Here is a 27745-nt window from a genome sequence, read left to right as displayed (position 1 = left end):
CCTATGCCACAGCTTGCGCCCTGGTATCTCCTCCACACTCTTGAGACTTTGAGGAAGATGCAGCAAAAACCTTCTTCTTGGACTACCTGTGCAACCTGAATAGGCTGCAGGTATCATCTCATGCCCTCTAACTGTAGAAAGTTAGTTTTCAGAGCGAGGCTAAGCTGGCTTTGTGGCAAACTGTGATGAGCGAGCTTGACGTTTGTACAGTTGGAAATGTAGATCTTAGCATAAAATATGGAAACTAGCTTGGCTGCCTAGAAACACTTTAAAAGTGTTGGTAGCAGGACTTTTATTACTTTGGTCTGAGTCCAGATATCAGTTTAACCTGTTTACCATACAAGTAAGGCATGCTTTAACTGCCTGTGCTCAGCGCACATCTGCGAGATCTTGATAAGCTGGTGTGATTTTTGCCAAGGTCGCTAAGGGTAAGAGCTAATAACCAGTAAAAGATAATAAACATCAAACATGAAAGACATGTTTTTGCTCCTCTGGTGGGGAGGGGGCAAGTTTTGAATGTCTCTGGGTGGAAAAATATTTGGGTTTAGAGGATTGAATTTATACCACAGCGTGAGACGTCCTCACCTTACAAAGAGCTCCATCTGGGAAGGTAGACACACACTCAGACAGGAGTTTAAGGTTAAATACACAGATCATACAGGATGCTGCTTTGTGGTCCCTGAAGTGCGTGTGCAGTCTTTCTATGTGTTGCGCTTCTTACGTGTGCATCTCCTGCTCCAGCTACACCACAGAGAGGGTGAAAAACTGTCTGTTGTAATTTAAATAAACCACACTGATCTGTTTCAATCTGTTTATTCATCATCGAGTAATATCAGCGATATATCTTCTATGAGACATTTAGGTCATGCAAAGTTTTAACTCTGCCTGGTGTCAGGGGAAAAAAGAAGCCTTTTACGCACAAAGTCCACAATGAAAAGATTTATAGGACAAAGCACTGCATTTGCAAACATTTTACACTCAAAGGCTTTAGGTAAGCTGTTTTCTTCTTTGCATATAATGTAAAGTAGCTGCAGACGCTTTCCATTAAACTTCTGCATGTCCGCTTTAAGCTGCATCTGCTGTTTAAAATGCACCCAACAATAACGAGGCATCGTCCCGTGAATCTGCTGCTCACACAGACATGCCGTGGGCTCTGCAAGGCGGCACGCCGGCCAGTGGGGCGAAGGGAGGCGGGTTGGCCTTCTCTGCTGAAGAGCAAAACGACGATCCTCCCTGGGAGAGCAGGACAAGGGAAAAGAGACATTAACCACAGACTTCACAGCTTCTGAGTGAAAACTCACACTTTTCAAATAAATTATTAGTTTTATAACCCGTTATGTTATAAAAAAGAAAACAGCTGAAGCACTGTAGAGCCTACCCGGTCCCTTTTGATGCATTTGAGTTTAAAACCCCGACTCGAGGCCCCCTTTTTCACGGGCCTTCACAGACAGCTCGTTGTTTCAGTCGAACTGTTGTTTAAGATCAAACCTGCAGAAGCCTTGTTAATTGTTCTGATGGAACATTCAGCATTATTGGTTGTAAACACGTGGGTTTATTTTATTAAGATGCAGCCAATAAATTGCTCCGATGTGGGTGGTCAACAGAGCTGCGGTTCGTGGAAAACACTAGGTTTCTGGATTAGAAAGGGCCCGTGAAGATTTAAAACAGAGCTTTGGCTTCCCCTGATTGTTTTCCACCTAAACACTTGTGTGTGGCCTTCTCAAAAAAAAAAAAAAAAAGAATTTCCTCATTTATTTTAAACATAATCTCCTTCATACTAGCTAACTAACACTTCTCCAAGCATAATTAACAGACCGAAACCCCACGGGGTACTAAAAAAACTGAACGCAGTGCTGTGTTTTAAATGTGAACAAACAAGATTTGCATCTGGATTTGGATCGATCAGAACCACAACTCATGCAAATCAAAGCACACTTCTTTTTGAAATGTGCTGCTGGAAACGATGTGACATTACAGGTTCACCTCTGAGTGTGTTCCTGTCAGAACCAGAACTAGATGCTATTATTACATCATCTTAGCCATGATCTTTGAGCTCTTTTGGGGTACACTACATTCAAAACAAACTTGTATCTGTAGTGAAAATCACAGCATGACCTTTAAAAAACATTCATACTGAACAGGAATTTATTGCTGTAGCCACAATGAACGAATGCCAACATGCAAAGAAACAAGAAACACTACTGCCTGCACTGGGCCTCAGTGAAGGATGCAGATCTGTGAATGACTGTAAGAATAGTTTTTCAGGTAAAAGTTTAAAAGCGGTCTTTGATATCTCAGCAGCCGATCCTGTAAAATCTTCAACTTGTTTTTGTGACACATCTGTCAGATGTTTGGTTGGATTGAGATGTAAAGAATTTCCTCTGACTTTTTTCTTTTTCCTCAAAGCAAGCAACACTACCACTGGACTCCAGAGCAGTGGAGATGTGTTCTCTGGAGTGACGATTCGTGCTTCTCTGCCTGGCAATCTGATGGATGAGCCTGGCTTTGGCAGTTGCCATGAGAATGGTCCAAGACATTTTGGAGAATTTCATTTTCCCAAGTTTGTGAGAAAAGTTTGGGGATGGTCCCTTCCTGTTCCAATATGACTGCACACCAGTGCGCAAAGCAAGGTCCATAAAGACGTGGATGAGCGAGTTTGGTGAGTCCTGACCTCAACCCAGTAGAGCACCTTCGGGATGAATTAGAGCTTAGACTGTGATCCAGGCCTCCGACATCAGTGTCTGACCTTAAATGGTCAAAAACTCCCACAAACACACTCTGAAACCTTGTGGAAAGTCTTCCCAGAAGAGTTGAAGCTGTTATAGACGTCACTCGAGTTCATATGCGTTTGAAGGCAGATAAGCAAATACTTTTGGAATATAGTGTAACATCCACATGAAGGCCAGGACAAGCATGGTTTCCTGGCAGAATCTGTTTGCCCAGATCATCACACTTCCTCTGATGCCCTCGTTGGTTCACCGGCTGTCCTTCTGGATCCACTTTTGCTCATCATATCCACAATACTCCACAAGGCCTGCCATTTTTGACGTCCTCTGACTCCCCCTGGAAAAGTCTCTTAGATCCTTACATTTTCCCAATTTTCCAGCTTCTACCGCCTCACCTTCTAAATTTATTCCTTTGCTGACTGATGTATATCTCACCCCCTAACAGGTACTATCATGACAAGAAAATCACTTCACCTATGAGTGTTTTAGTATTGTGGCTGATAAGTTACACCATGGTCTCCAAAGTCCATCATAAAGAAACACTGAAAAATTCTGCATGAAATCATTTTGTGTGACACTTTGAAACCACAATTAGCTTTAAAGGAATTTTTAATATAGGGAGGAAACAGAGAGGTTTGCTGGCCAGTCGAGAAGTTTACACGAGAAACAGTTTAGACTTCACACAGCCACTATATATTTGTAATTGTATCTCTGTGTGTTGGCGTGTGTGTGTGTGAGAGAGACGGTGTTGACCTCACATTGACTGGGTGGAGCTGGTGTGCTGTGTGTATATTGGCGTCCATCAGCAGAGGAGCTGTTGGGGAAGATGCTGTTTTCTCAGAGGGATCAGCCACAGGGCTGCTGCTCCACTGAGGCAAAGAAAGGGAAACACACACACATGATATTAGGTAAGTGCAAAGAAGGGGAAAAAATCAGTTGATATTGGGACACCAAATATTGATATTTTATTAAATAAATTAAAATATACTGGGAATAGTACGAACACGTACACCATCCTGAGATAACTTACAGTAAATCCACTAAACTGATAAACCATCCAACACTGGGCACACTTATCTTGACTGTGGCGGAGGTGTGGTCCCTGGGTCAGCTGCAGGGGAGGGGTGGTACAGTGAGCTCAAGGAGCAGTGCCAGGGAGGTTGGAGCGACAGGTGGACATGATCTAACTAATCAGGTTTCCCCCTTTTTATAGTGAGGTTGGAGATCAGAGACGGGATAGCGCGAGACAGCTGGAACGCTAGCGGACGCTTGTGCCGAACCAGGGAAACAGTGTTCGTGTGCAAAATCAATAAAAACGATTAAGCAACACGGGAACAGTGTGTCGGGTCTCTACAAAATCTCTCTCTCTGGCTGTCAAGGTTGCTTGACTCAGCGGCCGTATTCTGGTTTCAGGGTAGCAGGACAGCAGATATGTGATTTTTGATGATTTATCTCAGGGAACTGTTCTATTATTGGAAACAGATTGCATATAATTGCCAACTTGACCCCATTCATTAGCAAACTGACATCAGACTGACTGCATCTTATCTTATGCATCAACAATGTCTTCTGTGGAAACTGTCACTGAACATGATATATTGAAGGAAGTGAAAAACATTTGTCTTTGATTTGTTCTTGTTCTTATCTCTCAAAGTGAAAACAACACCGATGTGATGAAGCTGCAACATAACGCTTCTGAAAATTGTTTTTTTTCTAAGCTTTGATTTTAGTTTGGTGGGAAAAGTCTTTTGAACTGATAAACGTTACCGATGGACTGAGGTTTAGCGGATCAGAGACAGCTCTGTTAGCCTCTGCTGATAGAACCGCCTGCCAAGCAGTCTCAGGAACATTGTTATTGCATCACTCTCCTTGTATTTAACTTTTATGAGAGACCATTCAAGACATGCATGAGAGGTAAGGGAGAGTTTATTATGCAGACAAATCAATGCTCTTGTACACCACAGTGTCAATGCAACACGTGGTCTGACTACAATTTTCTGGCTGCACAGCAATCAGGTGTCCGCTTCATGCGGGACTCAGTCGTCAGGTCCTGCGCGGACCAACTGTGTGGGGTGATGGAGCACCTCTTCAACCTGAGCCTGAGGTTGGGAAGAGTCCCACAGCTCTGGAAAACCTCCTGTGTTGTACCAGTGCCAAAGACTTCACGCCCCAAGGACCTCAACAGCTACAGGCCGGTGGCTCTGACATCCCACCTGATGAAGACCCTGGAGCGGTTGGTCCTGGCTCAGCTTCGGCGCCTAACAAGCTCATCACTGGACCCACTTCAGTTTGCCTACCAGCCTGGCATTGGAGCGGATGATGCCGTCATTCACCTCCTACATCGTTCCCTCGCTCACCTGGAGACCGCTGGAAGCACTGTGAGAATCATGTTCTTTGATTTCTCCAGTGCCTTCAACACTATTCTTCCCTCGGTTCTGAAGGACAAGCTGGAGAACTCTGGAGTGGACCATCACCTCACTACCTGGATTTTGGACTACCTCACCGACCGACCACAGTATGTGAGGACTCAGGGCTGTGTGTCGGACAGGGTCGTCTGCAGTACGGGGGCCCCACAGGGAACGGTTCTGGCTCCGTTCCTCTTCACCATCTACACTGCAGACTTCTCCCACAATTCCACCCAGTGCTTCCTGCAGAAGTTCTCTGATGACTCTGCAATAGTCGGCCTCATCACTGATGGGGACGACAAGGAGTACAGAGGACTGACTCAAGACTTTGTGGACTGGTGCCAGCTGAACTACCTCCAGATCAATGCCAGTAAAACCAAGGAACTGGTGGTAGACTTCCGCAGGCACAAGCATTCTCCACTGCAACCACTGAACATCCAGGGTATGGACATTGAGGCTGTGGACAGCTACAGGTACCTTGGTGTTCATCTGAACAATAGACTGGACTGGACTCATAACTCAGACGCCCTCTACAGGAAAGGGCAGAGCAGGCTGTACCTGCTGCGGAGACTCAGGTCGTTTGGAGTGGAGGGCCCACTCCTGAAGACCTTCTATGACTCTGTTGTGGCTTCTGCTATCTTTTATGGTGTGGTCTGCTGGGGCGGCAGCATCTCTGCTGGGGACAGGAAGAGACTGAACAGGGTGATCCGAAGGGCCAGCTCTGTTCTAGGATGCCCTCTGGACCCAGTGGAGGTGGTGAGTGACAGGAGAATGGCGGCTAAGCTGTCATCCCTGTTGGACAACGTCTCCCACCCCATGCAGCAGACTGTGACAGCACTGAGCAGCTCCTTCAGTGGGAGACTGCGGCACCCACGGTGTGGGACGGAGAGATTTCGCAGGTCTTTCCTCCCCACTGCTGTCAGACTCCACAACAAAGACTTTAACTGAACAAACACACACATCCACACATGTGCAATAACACTAAGTGCAATAATCTTTTCTGGCATCGTTGTATTTTTACTCAGTTGTATATAGCATTCGTATTCTATTTTTATCTTATTGTATATTTTTATTCTATTTTATTCTACTGTATATAGTATATTATTTTATTCTATTCTGTACAGCTGTGTACTGTATTTATTCTTATTGTATTCTAATTTTTGCGTCATAACTTTTGCACTGTCCACTTCCTGCTGTGACAAAACAAATTTCCCACGTGTGGGACTAATAAAGGTTATCTTATCTTATCTTATCTAGCACTTTTATTTCTTGCCTCTCATCCCGCACGTCCCAAATTTTGATTGGTTCTAGTTTTCAACAGTTAGCGCTGCAATTCAGACACATTTCCTAAAGTTTTTCTTTAATGCAGAGGTTGTTACAACAATAAATAAGGCTGTCATCTGGGGTCAGCCTGATCTCACTGCCCACACAACAGGGAAGAGCATGAGTCACCACAAAGCTGGCACGCTCCAGTGGAAACTTCAACAAAGAAAAAGAAATGCAGCTACAATAAGATGACGAAACTACTTATGAATGAGTAAAGCCAGTGCGAGAGTTTTTCTCTTTTAAACAGGAGAGAATGATCTTGAAGCGAGGAGCACATGTGAGTATTACAATGTGCTGCCCGTGATTCAAAATGTGATGGAGTCTGCATGATTTGTGTGATTTTCTTTTTTTAATATTAGAAAAACCATAATATCAAACCACCTTTCATCATTAATAACATACTTTTTGACACTTATTTATTTTATTGGGATCTTTTTATCCGTGTACAGAAAGTGAGGTAGGGAGGTCAGGAGTGGGAAGGCTGTATTCTGTGGTTGGATGTAATCACTTCTTACAGTCAAGGCACGCAAAGAGATGAGAGACAGACTTTATGGCTGTTTGGCTTGGCTTTAAGATGCTGCACTTCATGCAGTCAGAATTATTTTTCCATTTTCACAGTGTTGAGTTTAGTCTGACTCAGTGTTGAATGACCAGTATCTAGGGAATTTGTAAAAGTGAGACGGTTTTATTTTATATTTGGGAGGGAATCATTTTTGGCCTTTTGAACAACTGCACTAGGCTACTGCATACTGTGCAGCAGGAACGTGAGAGCAGATGGTGCCATGATCCACGCTCACTTTCCAGTGTTTTCCTTCTCCTGTTATCCTTTTTCCTTTCTGTTTTGCTCTCTCTGCACTGGTGAGGGGTAAAGACGAAACATTAATCTCTCCCCTACAGTATACATGCCTGCTATCGTGCTATTTACGCTAAAGTCTTGCAACTGTTGCTGGCTGTTTTATGTTTCCAAATGGAAAATTTAAAAATTAAACATTTTTAAAAATCTGAGCAGAGCAACTGAAGCGACAGGACAACATTGGCTGAGATATGACAGAGTAATAAATACATTAGAGGGTTACCTTAGCCTGAAATATCTGCTAGCAATCAACCGCCATCTTCGAAGGAGGACATAATGGGCAAATTTCTCCCTTAACTTTATTTAGACACCCCTCCCCACACCTTGCAGGCAACACTTTTTTTTAGACGTTTTATTTGAATCAAGGTCTCCTCAATGAATGTAGGTGTCATTATGTGTCCACCTGTAGTTGAAACAACAATCTGTGAGAAAGTCACACGGGTGTGAAATTTTGACGGTTGTTATTTTTTAAAATCGTTTTTATCATTAACTTGGTTTCCCTGGGTCTTTTCCCGTGTGTGATGAATAAATCGTAATTTTTTGGGTACCGGTACTGGCTTTATTTTGTTGTATTTATCCGTGACACCTTAAAGGCCGGTCATGTCGGACATAAACCGGTCCGTGGTGCAAAAAGGTGAGTTTGACGTCTGATGTCAGTTTGCTACCTGCTCTACAGGTCATAAATCAACTAGTGCAGCTTTAAAATCCACCACATTTTGTGTTGTTGCACTTTTTTGTTCAAGGTAGTTTGTGTAAATACATGCACACAGATCACAATCTACTACAATTAATTGTGGTGTGCCACAGGGTTCAGTCCCGGGACCTCTGCTCTTTATTTTCTTTCTCCTTCCTCTCTGCAGTATTTTCAGGAAATATAACATTTAGGTTCACTGTTATGTAGATGACACACAGGTTGCTGTGAATGTCTTACCAACTCTCTAATGCTGCCCAGCACTGCTGTGGTGAGTATTCCTGTGAAGAAGGCCACGAGGTTGAGGCCGGCGAGGGTCCAAATTAAAATGTACACTGTAAAGACTTCCTCACAGCTTTCTACTCCAACAAATTCATAGTAGTTGCTGAGGTAGCCTCCACTGCATAACAAAGCCACAGAGCAGGTTAGTTCCAATGATTTGTAAGACAAAACACATAAAAGTCGGATGATCAGGATATTTGTGACTGAAGTTCAGACTTTCAGCTTTAACTGAAGGGGTTAAAGCCTTATGGTGTCGCTGAGCTGCTCAATCCAATCCAATTCATTTTAACAATGATTTGGTCACTCCCATCTCTCTGTCTTGTAGGTTTATTTAGTTTTTTAATGATGACCTAACTTATCTCTGCTGACAACTCATTGGATGTCGAGCTCTCCACTGAACAGCAACCAAATGCAATTTCAAGAATTTGAATCAACTTCAGATGTTTGCTGATTTTGTCATGAATTAATAAGGAAACAGGCTTCACCTGACCATAAACCTGCTCGTCACACAACTATGTGATTACTTTTGGGCATTTCACAATGGGGACTGTACAAAAACGACTATAATGCATAAAGAGTTAATGCAGTACTTTGGTTAAACCCCTTGAATTAAAGCTGCAAATTTACACTTTAATAGTTTGATTTAAAGTCCACTGTGATGGTGAACAGAGAAAATGCAAAAAAAGGTGTTTTTGCCCCAAAACGTATGGATGTATATGAACGTGTCTATCATTTTGTTCAATCTGTGATCACATATGACATAGATTACTGAATACTAATGATTAAATGTCTCACTTGGCGCAGTCATACAGGTCGCAGCAGTAACAGGTTCCACTTCTTACCGTCATGGTACAAGACTCCTTTAGACTCCAACACGACACCTGGGCAGCGAACCACAAGCTCACAAACATACAGACAACACAACTGGAGGTTTATCCTGCACATTCGAATCTATCCAGACTGGTTGTGACTATGTATCTGAATTAGTCACAGGATAATGTTTTCCTTCAGCGTGTCTCTACTCACAGAAGTGTAGAAATTCTCATAGATGTAGCAGTTGCCGCTGCTGTAATACTGACATCTCCCTGCTTTCAGTGGCCGCATGTCCTGGCAAAAGTTAACATGAGAAACAATCCACAACATTTCACCCAGAACCATTCAAATCAATCTTTATTCGGTGCAAACAGTGGTAAGTTTGAAGTCGAATAAAACGGTCTCTTCCAAAATTCACTCAGTCCGATTTGAAACTGTAACACGAGGTCAGCATGGTCCTTTATTATTGCTTCACAGTCTTCAGTTAACTGTGCAGCCATCTGCTGAGGTTACAAGCAAGTGTAGGTATCTCACCATATTTAAGGCAATGCAGACGCCGTCGATCACCAAGCACACAGAAGAGACGACGATCCCGAAACTGAGAAAGACAATGGCAGCGGTCAGCTGGAGGAGAAGCAAAGGTGAAAACACAAATGAGAGCGCTATAATGTAAGATTTGTGCCAGATGAAAGGCTGGAGGGAAGCCTGACAGGAATGCAGAGAAAAGCTGAGGAAAAGTTTTTTTCTTTCTCTCCAACACATAAGCGTTTTTTCATGTGGATCATGTATCGTAGGTGTGAAGCTATTAGGTTTCCTCACAAAGCACTTAAAACCGTGTTTTTTGAAAAACCGAACTTTGAGAGGCGTAAAATATTATGAAAGACATTTTTTTAAAGGTGGAACCTGTTAATTATATAAACAGTACTGTGCAAAAGTCTTGAGCCAAACTTAATTTCTTTATATTTTGCCAGGAAAATGGGAAATAGCTGCATCGATTTACTGAAACATTTGGAAACAGACGTGGAAATACAGCATATGAGGCAAAAACAGCATGTGGATAATTCCAATGAGCTTTTGAAGTCAGTCTTTGGTATGACCACCTTTATTCTTAACACAGGCTGAACTCTCTCAGGCAGCTTTCTTGTCATTTCTTTAAGCAGTCTTCAGGAACAGTTCTCCAGGCTTGTTGAAGGACATTCAAAGCTCTTCTTTGGATGTTGGCAGCCTTTTGTTCTGTTCTCTGTCAAGATGATCCCACTCTGCTTCAGTGATGTTGAACTGTGGGTTCTGTGGAGGCCAGTCCATGACTGATGGTGTTCCACTGTGTGCTTTTTCTATCCAAGTATGATTTTACTATTTTCTCCACCATGTTTAACAGATGGCTGTAGACACTCACTTTTGTACCTCTTCTGACTTTTTCTTGAAGATGATTTGGACCAGAAATTTCAAACTTCCACTGAGATCATTACTGCCAAGGCTTCAGTGAACAGTGGACGGATCAGCTTAAGGTCTCTCAGGTCATGTGTCAGCTCTTTGCTGGATTTTCTTTTCCCTATTTCTTAAAAACACGATTTTCAGATAGTTGTTTTTAGACCTGCCACTTCTTCTTTTGTCCTCCACTTGTCTGTTTAAGGCTGTCAAACTGTGTTTATCTTTGGCATTTTTCACCGATTCAACGCAAAATAGGATCAAATGATGTTTCTGTTTCTGTGGCGGCTCACCAGCTAAGATGATATGATCAAAATCCAAACTGGACCAAATCCAAGCAGAGTGAAAGTCGTCAACGCCTTTTTTCTCTTTGTTGACAGGATAAGCTGCTGGTTTTCACATAACCTAGAAGTGTTTTGAAAGCTTCCTTTGATATATCGTAAAGTGTGGGTGATGAATACTTAAACTGAAAGAAACCAGAAAAACATCTATTGTCTGTTTCACATTATTTCTCCTCATTTGAGTAGTAAAGTCTAGGTCATGTGACGATATTCACATTATTTTGCCTTTTTTTAAACCAACTTTTGTGCTACACTCAGTTTTTTAATGGTGTTTTTCACAGTTTAGGATTTTTTATATTAGAATTTCTATCAGAGAAACACACACAAGTTCAAATAACTGCAGACAAAACCAGGATTAGCTCACTCTACACCCATTGGATAAAGGCAGATCAGTGCCGCTTTCCTAAAAAAATACATTTTTTTTCTTTTTACTTACTGAAAACAGCCCAATGACAGTGTCTTATAATTGGTTACATTGTTACTGTAAAATAATGTGCTGTCACTAGTGAGACGTCTTCAGAGCTTTTTGTTTTAATGTACGTGTTGCATTTATTCCTATTAAAGAGACGCAGGGAGGGCTGAACATACCAGCTGCCTGCGGTTTTCTTCCAGCCAGAGTCCCAGAAGTCCCAGGAAGGATCCAAGGGTGAGCTGAAGAAATCATCCAAAGGACCAAATTTAAAAGCATACGGTTTGTTACAAACCAAACAGATGCAAAGAGTTTAAAATGATCAATCAATATATATAAATCAATACAGCCGTCCATAATTAATTTCACACTCAGATGAAGGTTACCAAATCTGCACCGAGTGAGGCAAAACCTTTGGCTACTGCAGCTTGAGATGCTTTCCTGTTCCTCCTGACAACTTTTTACATTTCTTTAGTCGTATCAACCAGATGTCTCACTAAATAAAATCAAATATGATTTTTTTTTTTTTAAAAACAGCTTACAATAACTCCAGATGCATAGCCAGTCACATTCAGGCTCTCTGTTCGGGTCGTTGTGTAGACCCCCAGCACCACTAGCAGCAGGGACAGACTGAGCATGCCCAGCACCAGCCGTAGAGCTCGCCTGACCTTCACCATGATGTCTGCCAGCCAGCAAACAAAGAAATAAACATAGTTTCAGTCATATTAAAACGTTACAGTGCCGGTTCAAATCTCGACAGCTGCCCAACTTAGTTTATTTTGTTTATCTGGATTTCATTTATTTGACTTTTATTGCGAAAACTATTACCCAACCACAGACACCCATCTTGTTTAGTTCACATGCCATGAAATATTTACAGCTCAATAAAATGAGGCATGGAAATGGACTTGAATCCACGGTTTCTGAACACTGGACAAAGAAACCATGAAAGCGCGCACAATATCAGTGGCAGCCAACAAAGGAAACATCTGTGCACTTTAAAACACAATTTAGGGAACAATATCAGGGTTACACTGGAGCACAACATTAGAACGTGTAACAATGCAAAGTTCAGCATCTTTTAGCTCTTATAAGGAAGCAGGAAAGATAAACTTTAGTGAAGTTTACTGACAAAAGTTAAAGCTCACACAAACACAGCAGAAAGGGTTCATGTAGCTTCCTGTCTCTTTCCTTGTTTATGTGACATTAAAAGCACAGGAGCAGTGAGATTCATCTCCTCCCGTGACCTTCACACTTTATGGACATGATTACAACACCACCATCAGTTTTACTGACAGCCTTTATCACTGAGCTTCTGTGAAAACCCCAAACTGTGCTGCAACAAATAACACTTCACCTGCCTTATCAAAAACGTGATTGGATTAAAAGCAACAAAACAATTAAGTAAACTGGATCCAAGGGGATTTGAATTATTATGATCAGTCAAGTTTAATACTCCTGTCCCATCCAGCTGTGATGCCACCACCGCTCTCTTACCTGTTGCTCGGCTCTGTGGGCTCCGTTTGTCCCGACCCGGTGCTGTTCCCTGAATCCAGACCATAAATCCTCCTTTGAAACACAGATTTCCCTCCGACAGCTTCTGATGAATGCAAACAGCCGTTCACTTGAACAGTCGTTTGAGCTGCACAAGCATCAGCTGCATGAGTGTAGCAGCTCAACTTCAGTGAGAGAGGAGAGCTCCAGCGTCCGATGCGTTCAAGTACGGTCGGAACCGTGAACTTCAGCTGGAAAGTCACTTGACAGTTAAATTAGGTAATAACACTGGGACCCTTTACAATCCCGAGTTGTAAATCAAATAAAAGCACGTGGCTGCCCGAGAGCTGGTGCATGTCTTATGTATTAATGTCACATATTTTCTTTGCACGCGTAGGCGTGGTTTTATTAACTATGTGTACATTTTGCGCTCATACAAAACTTACTGCGGTAAAGTGAGCCGTCATTTGTCAAGCCAGCCGCCTCCTATCCGCCGCATAAATTTCCTTGCGCTTTTACACCAGTCTTTACGGTAGCGCCTTTTCGCTTTATATCCTGATTGAAAGCCTAGACTCGCGCACACATGCACGCGCGTGAACAGTAACACGCACGCGCGCACACAAATTACAATGGAACAGCCCAATACAGCCATCGTGACAGTCTGGTTGCATATTCAAAAATTCATTAAAAATCATTCTTAAAAGTTGATGCCAAGCTTTCAACACAATCCTCTTCTCGGACACCTACTTTACCTCTGGGCCAGTTTTTACCCAGATTTACTGTAATATTACTCAGAAATCACAGTAAACTCATATTCAGTGCAATACAGTCAATGCACTACAATTATGTTTATTTCAAAAATTCATTAAAAGTCATCCTGAATAGTTGAGGTCCAACTTTCAACACATCCCCCCTCTGGGACACCTACTGTACCCGTGTGCCAATTTTCATCCAGATTTACTGTAGAATTCCTCAGAAATTAAAGGAAACTTATATTCAATTCAATACAGTCAATACAATAGAATTATGTCAATTTTCAAAAATTCATTAAAAATCATCCTGAGTAGTTGATGTCCAACTTTCAACACATCCCCCCTCTGGGACACCTACTGTACCTGTGTGCCAGGTTTCATCCAGATTTACTGTAGAATTCCTCAGAAATTAATGGAAACATTTATTCAATCTAATACAGCCAATGCACTACAATTGCGTCAATTTTCAGAAATTCATTAAAAATCATCCTGAGTAGTTGATGTACAACTTTCAACACATCCCTCCTCTAGGACACCTACTGTACCTGTGTGCCAAGTTTCAGCCAGATTTACTGTAGAATTCCTCAGAAATTAATGGGTACTTGTATCCAATGCAGTCGGCCAATACAGTAGAATTATGTCAATTTTCAAAAATTCATTAAAAATCATCCTGAGTAGTTGATGTACAACTTTCAACACATCCCCCCTCTGGGACACCTACTGTACCTGTGTGCCAAGTTTCATCCAGATTTACTGTAGAATTCCTCAGAAATTAAAGGGTACTTTATTCAATTCAATACAGTCAATACAATAGAATTATGTCAATTTTCAAAAATTCATGAAAAATCATCCTGAGTAGTTGATGTACAACTTTCAACACATCCCCCCTCTGGGACACCTACTGTACCTGTGTGCCAATTTTCATCCAGATTTACTGTAGAATTCCTCAGAAATTAAAGGAAACTTATATTCAATTCAATACAGTCAATACAATAGAATTATGTCAATTTTCAAAAATTCATTAAAAATCATCCTGAGTAGTTGATGTCCAACTTTCAACACATCCCCCCTCTGGGACACCTACTGTACCTGTGTGCCAGGTTTCATCCAGATTTACTGTAGAATTCCTCAGAAATTAATGGAAACATTTATTCAATCTAATACAGCCAATGCACTACAATTGCGTCAATTTTCAGAAATTCATTAAAAATCATCCTGAGTAGTTGATGTACAACTTTCAACACATCCCCCCTCTGGGACACCTACTGTACCTGTGTGCCAGGTTTCAGCCAGATTTACTGTAGAATTCCTCAGAAATTAATGGGTACTTGTATCCAATGCAGTCGGCCAATACAGTAGAATTATGTCAATTTTCAAAAATTCATTAAAAATCATCCTGAGTAGTTGATGTACAACTTTCAACACATCCCTCCTCTGGGACACCTACTGTACCTGTGTGCCAAGTTTCATCCAAATTTACTGTAGAATTCCTCAGAAATTAATGGAAACATTTATTCAATCTAATACAGCCAATACACTACAATTGTGTCAATTTTCAAAAATTCATGAAAAATCATCCTGAGTAGTTGATGTCCAACTTTCAACACATCCCCCCTCTGGGACACCTACTGTACCTGTGTGCCAAGTTTCATCCAGATTTACTGTAGAATTCCTCAGAAATTAAAGGGTACTTGTATCCAATGCAGTCAACCAATACAATTTAATTATGTCAATTTTCAAAAATTCATGAAAAATCATCCTGAGTAGTTGATGTACAACTTTCAACACATCCCCCCTCTGGGACACCTACTGTACCTGTGTGACAGGTTTCAGCCAGATTTACTGTAGAATTCCTCAGAAATTAATGGGTACTTGTATCCAATGCAGTCGGCCAATACACTACAATTATGGAAATTTCAGAAATTCATTAAAAATCATCCTGAGTAGTTGAGGTCCAACTTTCAACACATCCCTCCTCCGGGAAACCTGCTGTACGTCTGGGCCAAGTTTCAGCCAGATTTACTGTAATATTCTTCAGAAATTGCAGGGAACTTATGTTCAGTGCAAGAAAGGCTGAAAGACGACCACCACTGAACAAGACACACAAGCTGAAACGTCAAGCCTGGGCCAAGAAATATCTCAAGACTGATTTTTCTAAGGTTTTATGGACTGATGAAATGAGAGTGAGTCTTGATGGGCCAGATGGATGGGCCCGTGGCTGGATTGGTAAAGGGCAGAGAGCTCCAGTCCGACTCAGACGCCAGCAAGGTGGAGGTGGAGTACTGGTTTGGGCTGGTATCATTAAAGATGAGCTTGTGGGGCCTTTTCGGGTTGAGGATGGAGTCAAGCTCAACTCCCAGTCCTACTGCCAGTTTCTCGAAGACACCTTCTTCAAGCAGTGGTACAGGAAGAAGTCTGCATCCTTCAAGAAAAACATGATTTTCATGCAGGACAATGCTCCATCACACGCGTCCAAGTACTCCACAGCGTGGCTGGCAAGAAAGGGTATAAAAGAAGAAAAACTAATGACATGGCCTCCTTGTTCACCTGATCTGAACCCCATTGAGAACCTGTGGTCCATCATCAAATGTGAGATTTACAAGGAGGGAAAACAGTACACCTCTCTGAACAGTGTCTGGGAGGCTGTGGTTGCTGCTGCACGCAATGTTGATGGTGAACAGATCAAAACACTGACAGGATCCATGGATGGCAGGCTTTTGAGTGTCCTTGCAAAGAAAGGTGGCTATATTGGTCGCTGATTTGTTGTTGTTTTGTTTTTGAATGTCGGCGAGGATTCCGCACGGCACTCCCCTCCATTCACCTCGCGAATCTCCGCTCTCTTCCAAACAAAGTCGACGAATTACTGCTCTTAAACCGGACTAACAAGGACTTTGCACGCTCTGCTGCCCTCTGCTTCACTGAAACCTGGCTCAGTGAGCGAGTCCCAGACGCTGTCTTAAATCTGCCGGGCTTCCAACTTCACCGGGCGGACCGCGAAACAGAGCTCTCAGGGAAAACAAAGGGTGGTGGAGTCTGCTTCTACATTAATGAAGGTTGGTGTACTGATGTCACAGTGTTACAGAAACACTGCAGCCCACACTTGGAAAGTTTTCTCATCAACTGTAAACCTTTTTATTCACCGCGGGAGTTTTCTTCCTTCATGCTGGTCGGAGTTTACATCCCTCCACAGGCCAACGCGAACAACGCACTGTGCGAGCTGGCTGACCAGATTACTACCCTGGAGAGGAAATTCCCGGATTCCTTTACAATTATTCTTGGGGATTTTAACAGAGCAAACCTAAACTACGAACTCCCTAAATACAGACAGCATATAGACTGCCCCACCAGGGACAACATCATACTGGATCACTGCTACACCACTCTAAAAGATGCCTATCGCTCTGTGCCCCGGGCAGCTTTGGGACATTCTGATCACTGCATGGTCCATCTTATTCCAGTTTATAGGCAAAAACTCAAACGTGCCAAGCCTGTAGTCAAAACTGTGAAGAAGTGGACTAACGCAGCAAAGCAGGAACTGCAGGACTGTTTTGACTCCACTGATTGGACTGTTTTTGAAGCTGCATCTGAGAACCTAGATGAGCTCACGGACACTGTGACATCATACATCAGTTTCTGTGAAGACGTGTGTGTGCCAACAAAGACCTTTTGCACATACAACAACAATAAACCATGGTTCACTCCTAAACTCCAACATCTTCGCAAGGCCAAGGAGGACGCTTACAGAAGTGGTGACAGGGTCCTGTACAAGCAAGCCAGGAACACACTGACCAAGGAGATCAAAGCAGCTAAAAGGATCTACTCCCAGAAGCTGGAAGAACGGCTCTCAGCCAACGACCCTGCGTCAGTGTGGAGGGGCCTGCAGGAAATCACCAGCTACAGACGCCCCCCACCCACTATTGAAGCAAACAAAGACCTGGCCAACGAGTTAAACACTTTCTATTGCAGGTTTGAGACGGACAGACTCCCACGCCCCACCCTCCCCTCCCCAGGGACATTGCTTCAGACATTGACCCCCAACACACCTTCCACCTCTCCCCCCTTCACCCTGCCCCTCCCCAATCAAGACTCAACGACCACCCCCACCCTCTCCAACCCAGACTCAACGACCTCCACCACACCTCTCACCCCCCTTTCCTCCTCCCTGAAACTAAGAATACACACTCAGGATGTGAGCCGACTATTCCAGAAACAGAAGCCCAGGAAAGCCCCCGGACCAGATGGCGTCTCACCCTCCTGCCTCAAAACCTGTGCTGAACAGCTGGCTCCCATCTTTACTCGCATCTTCAACAGATCCCTGGAGCTGTGTGAAGTTCCCTCCTGCTTCAAACGCTCCACCATCATCCCTGTTCCCAAGAAACCCACCATCACAGGACTGGATGACTACAGACCTGTCGCCTTGACGTCTGTGGTCATGAAATCCTTCGAACGACTGGTGTTAGCCCATCTGAAAGACATTACAGGCCACCAGCTGGACCCTCTGCAGTTTGCCTACCAGGCAAACAGGTCAGTGGATGATGCAGTGAACACGGGGCTGCATTACATCCTGCAACACCTTGACTGCCCGGGAACTTATGCCAGGGTCCTGTTTGTGGACTTTAGTTCGGCTTTTAACACCATTGTGCCTGAACTTCTTTCCTCCAAACTCTCCCAGCTCAGCGTGTCACCAGCTACCTGTCAGTGGATCACCAGCTTCCTGACAGACAGAAAGCAACAAGTGAGGCTGGGGGAGATCACCTCTGAAACCCGGTCCCTCAGTATTGGTGCCCTCAAGGATGTGTCCTCTCACCACTACTGTTCTCCCTCTACACTAACGACTGCACCTCCAATAACTCTGCTGTCAAACTCCTAAAGTTTGCAGATGACACCACTGTCATTGGCCTCATTCAAGATGGTGATGAGTCTGCATACCGGCAGGAAGTTGAGCGGCTGGTACTCTGGTGTAGTCAGCACAATCTGGAGCTGAACACTCTTAAGACTGTAGAGATGACAGTGGACTTCAGGAGACATCCCTCAACTCTGCTCCCCCTCACCATATCAGACAGCCCTGTGTCGACTGTGAAGATCTTCAAGTTCCTGGGTACAACCATCTCCCAGGACCTGAAGTGGGAGACCAACATCAACTCCATCCTCAAAAAGACCCAGCAGAGGATGTACTTCCTGAGACAACTGGGGAAGTACAGTCTTCCACAGGAGCTGGTGATCCAGTTCTACACTGCGGTCATTGAGTCTGTCCTGTGCTCCTCCATCACAGTCTGGTATGGAGCAGCCACTAAACAGGACAGGAGCAGACTGCAGCGGACTGTACGGGCAGCAGAAAGGATCATCAGCGCCCCCCCCTGCCCTCCATCCAGGATCTGTACCTCTCAAGAACCAGGAAACGGGCAGGGAAAATCATCGCAGACCCCTCACACCCTGCACACAGACTTTTTGATCTGCTGCCCTCTGGCAGACGGTACAGAAGCCTGCAGACCAGGACCACCCGACACAGGAACAGTTTCTTTCCCCTCGCCATCTCCCTTCTTAACAGTTGACCTGTCACACTGCTCCCACTGCCAGACTGCAAATGCACCTTATGTACATGTTGTAGTATTCATTCCACCTCATTCATTTCTGTATTTTATGTATATAAGGTTAGATTCGTTATTTATAGTTGGTTTACATAGCTTTGTGTATGTATGTGTAATGTGTATATATAGACACTTGTGTGTGTGTGTGTGTGTGTGTGTGTGTGTGTGTGTGTGTGTGTGTGTGAGATTTACATTGCTGTGCTTGAGAGCCACCATCTACCGGAACCAAATTCCCTGTATGTGTCTGCACATATACAGTGGGGCAAAAAAGTATTTAGTCAGCCACCGATTGTGCAAGTTCCCCCACCTAAAATGATGACAGAGGTCAGTAATTTGCACCAGAGGTACACTTCAACTGTGAGAGACAGAATGTGAAAAAAAAATCCATGAATTCACATGGTAGGATTTGTAAAGAATTTATTCTTAAATCAGGGTGGAAAATAAGTATTTGGTCACCTCAAACAAGGAAAATCTCTGGCCCTCACAGACCTGTAACGTCTTCTGTAAGAAGCTTTTCTGTCCCCCACTCGTTACCTGTATGAATGGCACCTGTTTGAACTCATCATCTGTATAAAAGACACCTGTCCACAGCCTCAAACAGTCAGACTCCAAACTCTGCCATGGCCAAGACCAAAGAGCTTTCGAAGGACACCAGGAAAAGTATTGTAGACCTGCACCAGACTGGGAAGAGTGAATCTACAATAGGCAAGCAGCTTGGTGTGAAAAAATCAACTGTGGGAGCAATCATCAGAAAATGGAAGACATACAAGACCACTGATAATCTCCCTGGATCTGGGGCTCCACGCAAGATCTCATCCCGTGGGGTCAAAATGATCATGAGAACGGTGAGCAAAGATCCCAGAACCACACGGGGGGACCTGGTGAATGACCTGCAGAGAGCTGGGACCAAAGTAACAAAGGTCACCATCAGTAACACACTACAACGGCAGGGAATCAAATCCCGCAGTGCCAGACGTGTTCCGCTGCTGAAGCCAGTGCATGTCCAGGCCCGTCTGAAGTTTGCCAGAGAGCACATGGATGATACAGCAGAGGATTGGGAGAATGTCATGTGGTCAGATGAAACCAAAGTAGAACTTTTTGGTATAAACTCAACTCGTCGTGTTTGGAGGAAGAAGAATACTGAGTTGCATCCCAAGAACACCATACCTACTGTGAAGCATGGGGGTGGAAACATCATGCTATGGGGCTGTTTTTCTGCCAAGGGGACAGGACGACTGATCCGTGTTAAGGACAGAATGAATGGGGCCATGTATCGTGAGATTTTGAGCCAAAACCTCCTTCCATCAGTGAGAACTTTGAAGATGAAACGAGGCTGGGTCTTCCAACATGACAATGATCCAAAACACACTGCCCGGGCAACAAAGGAGTGGCTCCGTAAGAAGCATTTGAAAGTCCTGGAGTGGCCTAGCCAGTCTCCAGACCTCAACCCCATAGAAAATCTGTGGCGGGAGTTGAAAGTCCGTGTTGCTCGGCGACAGCCCCAAAACATCACTGCTCTCGAGAAGATCTGCATGGAGGAATGGGCCAAAATACCAGCTACTGTGTGTGCAAACCTGGTAAAGACCTATAGTAAACGTTTGACCTCTGTTATTGCCAACAAAGGTTATGTTACAAAGTATTGAGTTGTATTTTTGTTATTGACCAAATACTTATTTTCCACCCTGATTTACGAATAAATTCTTTACAAATCCTACCATGTGGATTCATGGATTTGTTTTTTCACATTCTGTCTCTCACAGTTGAAGTGTACCTCTGGTGCAAATTACTGACCTCTGTCATCATTTTAGGTGGGGGAACTTGCACAATCGGTGGCTGACTAAATACTTTTTTGCCCCACTGTACTTGGCCAATAAACACGATTCTGATTCTGATTCTGAGATGTATATTTGTGAATGTGGAGATGTTATATTGGTTTCACTGGTAAAAATAAATAATTGAAATGGGTATATATTTGTTTTTTGTGAAGTTGCCTAATAATTATGCACAGTAATAGTCACCTGCACACACAGATATCCCCCTAAAATAACTAAAAAAAAAAAATTAAAAAAAAAAAAAACTACTTCCAAAAACATTCAGCTTTGATATTAATGAGTCTTTTGGGTTCATTGAGAACATGGTTGTTGTTCAATAATAAAATTATTCCTCAAAAATACAACTTGCCTAATAATTCTGCACTCCCTGTAGGTCTGTTGACAGAGCTCTGTACAGGTCTGCTCGAGCTGACCTGAAAAGGGGTCCCACCTGTCCAGCAACAACACATGGCATGGAATAATAGACATCATAAACCACAGAGGCAGAACTGTGAAAACAGAAAACCTGAGTGTGCAGCTAGCAGAGGACATAAACAGCTTCTTTGCCCGCTTTGAAACACCACAACAGCAGCATTCATCTGCCTCAGCCCTGCTCCCATCCTCATCCTCACCTGGTTCCTGCACCGCTCCATTCACTGTAACGGAGCACGATGTCAGATGAGTGTTCCTAGCAGTGAACCCCAGGAAGGCGTCCAGACGGAATACGTGGTAAAGTGCTAAGACCATGTGCCCACCAGCTCACCCTCATCTCCACCAGAATCTTCAACCTCTCACTGGATGAAGCAGCCATCCCATCCTGTCTAAAATCAGCCACAATCATCCCAGTACCAAAGAAGTCTCCCATCACCAGCCTGAACTATTATTGCCCTGTGGCCCTCACACCGGTAATCATGAAACTAGTCCTTCAGCACACCAAGGATTACCTCCCCCCAGAATTCGACCCCCACCAGTTTGCATACCGTGCAAACAGATTCACAGAAGATGCCATCACCCTCCACTCGGTGCTGAGTCACCTAGAACAGCGGCAGAGCTACGCCAGAATGCTCTTTGTGGACTACAGCTCACCCTTCCACCACTCGCCCATTGAGAGCCTACTAACTTACTGCATCACAGTATGGTACAGCAGCTGCACTAAGGCGGATAGAGCCACCCTCCCAGCATGTTTGCAATGAGTAGGAGATGCTCTGTATCTCACTGTACAACTGTATAGTGACAAAGGTATTGGGTTCTTTTCTAAAAATTGCTATAAACAGAGGAACCCAAACTGATGAAAAGTGGCGAATATTTTTTTTCAAATGACTTTTTTTAGTGGATTTTTGATATAGAAGCAGAATGACAGAATGTTAAAAGAAGTTACTTTTAGTCATTCTAAGCTGGGCATTGCGTTCTCTGGCTGTTCAAAGCCATGGAACTTTAGACTTTCCAAGCAAATAATGATGGCCATACTGATGTTCTTTTCAGTACATTTTACTTTATGTTCATTTTCATTTTTATGATGTTTCTATTTTTACATAATTCCTCCCACATAGCAAAATTGGTATGGCCTGGATCTGTCCCACACAATGTGCTTACACATGGCCTGCGTACCGCAAAGAATGACGGCCCTATGGTGGCCCAGATCTGGTTTACCAGAGGTGGCCCACACATGAGCCAGCACAAGGCCAGTTGCAGACACACTGCTGGCCCTGTGCTGGCCCAGAACAGTTTCAGCTCTGGCCCCAGATGTCAGCCTAATGTGTACCTTAGCCATGTAAGCCATGTAATAACAACATGTGCTGGAACATAATAGTGCAAAAGTAACATGACGAAACTCTGTTCAGACAGTGAATGGACTGATTCTTATACAGCGCTTTTTTACTCACCCATATTACTCAAAGTGCTCTATACAACATGTCACATTCACCCAATCAGGCCAAATGTGGCATGCCATCACATAAACAGTGCCATCTTACCATGCCAGAAGTCAGCCAGCAGTGCCGGCTTGACACCAGATCCAGGCAAGACCCGTCTGCTATGTGGGATGACTTGTTCTTTTGGCATTTTAGTTGTGGATTGTGTTTGGACTGTGTCTCTTGCCCTTTCAGTATTGTTTCCTTGTGCTTCTAAGTGTCCCTTTGTTTCTTTTTAGGTTATGTAGTATGGGTTAGAGATATTTTGTATGTTGTTTTTGTTTAATAAATCCGCCTTTTGGATTATTCCCTGATGTGCCTGAGTTCTGTTATTTAGTGTCACTTTGAAAGGACACACATCCAGCATTGACATATAATTGTTCTTTCAATTTTTGATAAAGATTACAGTGAATTGAGATGTAACTTGGCCCAGAGGTACGGTAGGACGCCCAGAGTAAGAAAGTGTTGAAAGTTGGACCTCAACTATTATGGGTGATTTTTAATGAATTTTTGAAATTTCCATAATTGTAGTGTATTGACTGTATTGAATTGAATAAATGTTTCCATTCATTTCTGAGGAGTTCTACAGTAAATCTGGATGAAACTTGGCACACAGGTACAGTAGGTGTCCCAGAGGGGAGATGTGTTGAAAGTTGGACATCAACTACTCAGGATGATTTTTAATGAATTTCTGAAAATTGACATAATTCTATTGTATTGACTGTATTGAATTGAATATAAGTACCCTTTAATTTCTGAGGAATTCTACAGTAAATCTGGATGAAAATTGGCACACAGGTACAGTAGGTGTCCCAGAGGGGGGATGTGTTGAAAGTTGTACATCAACTACTCAGGATGATTTTTAATGAATTTCTGACATTTCCATAATTGTATTGACTGTATCGGGCCGTTACATTGTAATTTGTGCGCGCGCATGCGCGCGCGACTGTTCGCGCGCGTGCACGTGTGCGCGGGTATAGGCTTTCAATCGGCACATAAAGCGAAAAGGCGCTACCGTAAAGACTGGTGTAAAAGCGCAAGGAAATTTATGCGGCGGATAGGAGGCGGCTGGCTTGACCGCGGCTCACAAATGACGGCTCACTTTACCGCGGTCAAAAACTTTGAGGTGAGGAGGTATTTTGTCATTTTTATAGATCAGAGCAATTATATGTGTTGTTGTATTAAAAAGTCACACATTATTAGTCCTTTAAAATCTATCATCTGCTTTTAAATAGCAAGCTAAAGCCATGCGCTGGCTAGCTTGGTGCTGAATGGATGATCGAGCATGCATCAGGATTTAAAATGAAGAGCAGTTCAGAGTGAGTTTGATATCGATGTGGTTCAGTTTTGTTCTCACGTTTACAGTGGCGTGCTCACTATTGCGCAGGGTACCTGTTGGAAAATCTTGCACAGAAAGACTGCGGGTCTTTTAAAAGATGTGGGGGGCTTATGGTCTTTTTTAATCATATCAATCATACAGCCATTTAAATACAACCACAGAGTGTGGAATCAGTGTTTAAAATCCATGGTTTAAATACAAGGTAATTAATTCGTATTTCTAAATTTATTGATCTCTGTATCTTAAAATATATATATATAAAAAGTTCTACTTAAAATCAGAAGTTACCCGTTTTGAGTCATAGCCCTGGAGGAAAGATTACTTCAATGAACAACAGTTTGTCTTTTAATTAGGCCAATAAGCTTTTAATACTAGATTTTAACTGGGGATTCCTCTTCAAGACAGGACAGTAGATTTGCTGCTGAACCAATAAAGAGCCTGACCTGTCTGCTGATGTGGTCCTTTCAGGTTCATAATCCTAAACTAACTTTCAAAAAAAATGATCACAAACAAGGTGACATCTGACTGACAAATCAAGGAATCTCTGTATGTATATGCACTAATTGTGATTGCAGAGTTTTTACTCACTCTGATGAGCAGCAGTCTCATACTTGGGGTCCTATTGAACCTCACAGATAGCACACTCTCCCTTGACCTCATTATGATGTCTTCAGTTCAGATACTTCTGTGTGGAGTTTGCATACTTCCCTCTGTGTCTGCACAGGTTCTCCCCGAGTACCCCGACTTCCTGCCACAGTCTAAAGACATGCATGTTAGGTTAATTGCTGATTATAAGTTGGTCATACTTGTAAGTGTGAGCATGACTGATTGCCTCTCCTTGTTAGCGCATAATAGACTGCTGAGTTGTCCAGAATGTACCCCGCCTCTCACCTAGTAACGCCTGGGATAGGCTCCAGTCCCCCACCGACCTGAGTTTGATTAGCGGTGGTTAAAGAAATCCCAGCAGTTAGCTGGATATAGGAAACAAACGTATTTTATGGAGATGTCACATGAGGTGACATAAGGAGGTAAAAGCAGTATCTTAAGTGATTTAAAGACCTTCTAGTGTTGACATCAGACAAAGCTCCAGCTTCACCTCAAATTCTTTAAACATGTAATCCTTCAGGAGCATTTGTCTGCTTGCTTTTAAATTTTGAGTTGAGAAGAGGATGGGAAAGGAACTATATGATTTCACTGCTTCTCTTCATTTGCGTGTTTGCACTGGTGTATTGGAGGTTGTATAGTCATATGTTAAACATAGTCCATCTTTGTTTGGTAAATGTTATCTGTGTTTAGTTGTTGGAGGCTTGTGAAAGGCGTTTGCAGCTGTAAAACATGCATTCAGAACACAGAAAAATCTTTCTGACAGAGGTATATACACCAATCATTTATAGCATTATAAGCGCCTGCCTAATATTGTGGCAGCCCCCATTTTGCTGCCAAAACAGCACTGAGCCATTGAGGCATGGACTCCACTGAAGGCGTGCTGTGGTATCTGGCACCAAGATGTTAACAACAGAACCTTTAAGTTCTGTAAGTCATGAGGTGAGGCCTCCACAGATCAGACTTGTTTTTCCAGCACATCCCACAGTTCCTCGATTGCATTGAGGAACTGTGGAATTTGGAGGCCAAGTCAACACCTCAAACTCATTGTTGTGCTTCTAGAGGCCACAGCTATCAGGGAGTACCGTTTCCATGAATCAGTGTACGCAGTCTGCAACAATATTGGTGGTGTGTGTCAAGTTATCATCCACATGGATGGCAGGTCCTGAGGTTTCCTAGCAAAACTGTGCTTGAAGCATCACACTGGCTCTTGCTTTTTTCCCCATAGCGCATCCTGGTGCCAGGTGATCTCCAGGTGAGCAACACATGCACCAGCCATCCACGTAAAGTAAAGGAAAACGTGATTCATTAGACCAGACCACCTTCTTCCACTCCTCCTTGGTCCAGTTCTGATTCTCACAGGCTCATTGTTCATGCTTTTGGCAGTAGAAAGGAGTCAGTATGGGCATCCTGACCGGTCTGAAGCTACACAGCCCACTACACAACAAAATGTGTATTCTGACTGTGTTCCATCAAAACCAGCATTAACTTTTTCAGCAGTTTAGCAGTAGGTTATCTGTTGGTTCGGGCGACCCTGTCGATGGTTCACCACTATCCTTTCCTTGGACCACTTTTGAAGGATACTTAGCACTGCAGACCGGGAACACCCCACAAGAGCTGCAGTTATGGGGATGCTCTCACGTAGTTGTCTAGCTCCCACAATTTGGCCCTTGTCAAACTCGCTCAAATCCTTACACTCGCCCATTTTTCCTTCTTCCAACACATCAACTTTGAAGACAAAGTGTTTACTCACTGATCTATCCCAACCACCGTCAGGTGCCGTGTTGAAGAGATGATTAGTGTAATTCATGACAGTGGTCATAATGACCTGATTGGTGTGTATTTAATCTCTTGGTGAAAAACTGACAGTTTCTGCACACCTTGCTGCACAAAATGATCCTTGAAATTGTTGCTCTGTGACCTAAGTATACACTTTACTGATCAGTATATGGGTCTAAATGGAAGGTTCAAAGCTCCCGGAATATGTAGGCTACAGATTTTTATAGTTTCTTCTTGGTTATTGCAGAGATCTATAAAAAAAAACAATCACAAACACAGTTTAGCAAAAATATCAAACAGCTTCTTGCTTATCCCTTATTTATTTATTTATTTATTTTTTATTTAATTATTTATAGTCCAATCCTGGTACCTGAACATTTTTAAACACGTCTTTAGTTAAATGTATAAACAATGAAATTCAACCAAGACCTGACAACTGGCCCTTCAGCTGATCCTACTGTTGGGTAGTGGGGTGAGCTACAGTGGGGTGGCTGTAGCTCAGGTGGCAGAAGGTCGGTGGTTCGATCCCAGGCTGCCTCCTGGCTGCATGCCAAATATCCTTGGGCAAGATACTAACCCCATGTTTGCCTACCGGTGGTGGTCAGAGGGCCCGGTGGCGCCAGTGTCCGGCAGCCTTGCCTCTGTCAGTGCGCCCCAGGGCAGCTGTGGCTACAATGTAGCTTGCCAATGTGTGTGTGCCTTAACAATGGCTGTCAGGAAGCCATTGTTAAGGAAGTGAAACAGGGAGGTCAGGAGAGAGGCATAACAGTGAGTGTTTACGACTGTTGAACTGGGGTTGCATTTCAGCCAGTAGTGTTGGTAATCTCACCAAAATAGGTGTAATTATGAACTCAGAAAATACCATCATGTTTTGATCCACTATTCAGTACCACATGGAAAACATCTAGTTGACAAAAAACATATTGGACTCACTCATTGTAAGACCATCAGTCATGGATGGGCCTCCCCAGAGCCCGAACCTCAACATTATTGAGGCAATGTGGGATCATTTTAACCGAGAACACTACACACAGGCAGCCAACATCCAAAGAAGAGATTTGAATGTCCTTCAAGAAGCCTGCAGAACTATTCCTGAAGACTGCTTAAAGAAATTAAAAGAAAGTTTGCCTAAGAGAGTTCAGAATGTGTTGAGAAATAAAGGTTGACTTTTAAACTCGCTAGAACTGTACTAATT

The 27745-nt window shown here is 43.2% G+C and overlaps 2 protein-coding genes across 3 annotated transcripts; one reads left to right on the top strand and one right to left on the bottom strand.

Annotated features, from left to right (window-relative positions):
• Positions 1-797: 797 nt before the first annotated feature.
• On the bottom strand, positions 798-25146 carry LOC146693701 (transmembrane protein 255B). Of its 2 annotated transcripts, XM_085479417.1 has the most exons (11): positions 24757-25146; positions 12772-12874; positions 11817-11956; positions 11454-11516; positions 9631-9720; positions 9310-9390; positions 9079-9164; positions 8242-8401; positions 3757-3837; positions 3485-3595; positions 798-1233 (listed from the first exon to the last, which is right to left on the bottom strand). In XM_085479417.1, exons 1-11 carry the CDS (start codon positions 24826-24828, stop codon positions 1132-1134), a joined length of 1089 nt encoding a protein of 362 aa, XP_085335543.1. In that variant the 5' UTR covers positions 24829-25146; the 3' UTR covers positions 798-1131. The 2 variants fall into 2 exon arrangements, with proteins under 2 accessions (XP_085335543.1, XP_085335545.1); XM_085479419.1 differs by lacking the exon at positions 3757-3837.
• On the top strand, positions 16228-23087 carry LOC146693702 (uncharacterized). Its single transcript, XM_085429633.1, has 3 exons — positions 16228-17709; positions 21678-22057; positions 23069-23087. Exons 1-3 carry the CDS (start codon positions 16681-16683, stop codon positions 23085-23087), a joined length of 1428 nt encoding a protein of 475 aa, XP_085285759.1. The 5' UTR covers positions 16228-16680.
• Positions 25147-27745: the final 2599 nt, after the last annotated feature.

This window comes from Copadichromis virginalis, linkage group LG14, assembly GCF_057382275.1.
Source record: "Copadichromis virginalis isolate Kocher_CV1m ecotype Utaka linkage group LG14, C_Virginalis_male_GT1.1, whole genome shotgun sequence".
Taxonomy (NCBI): Eukaryota; Metazoa; Chordata; class Actinopteri; order Cichliformes; family Cichlidae; genus Copadichromis; species Copadichromis virginalis.
Note: the sequence above shows the minus strand (reverse complement) of the source record. Positions and strands in the feature narration are given on the sequence as shown.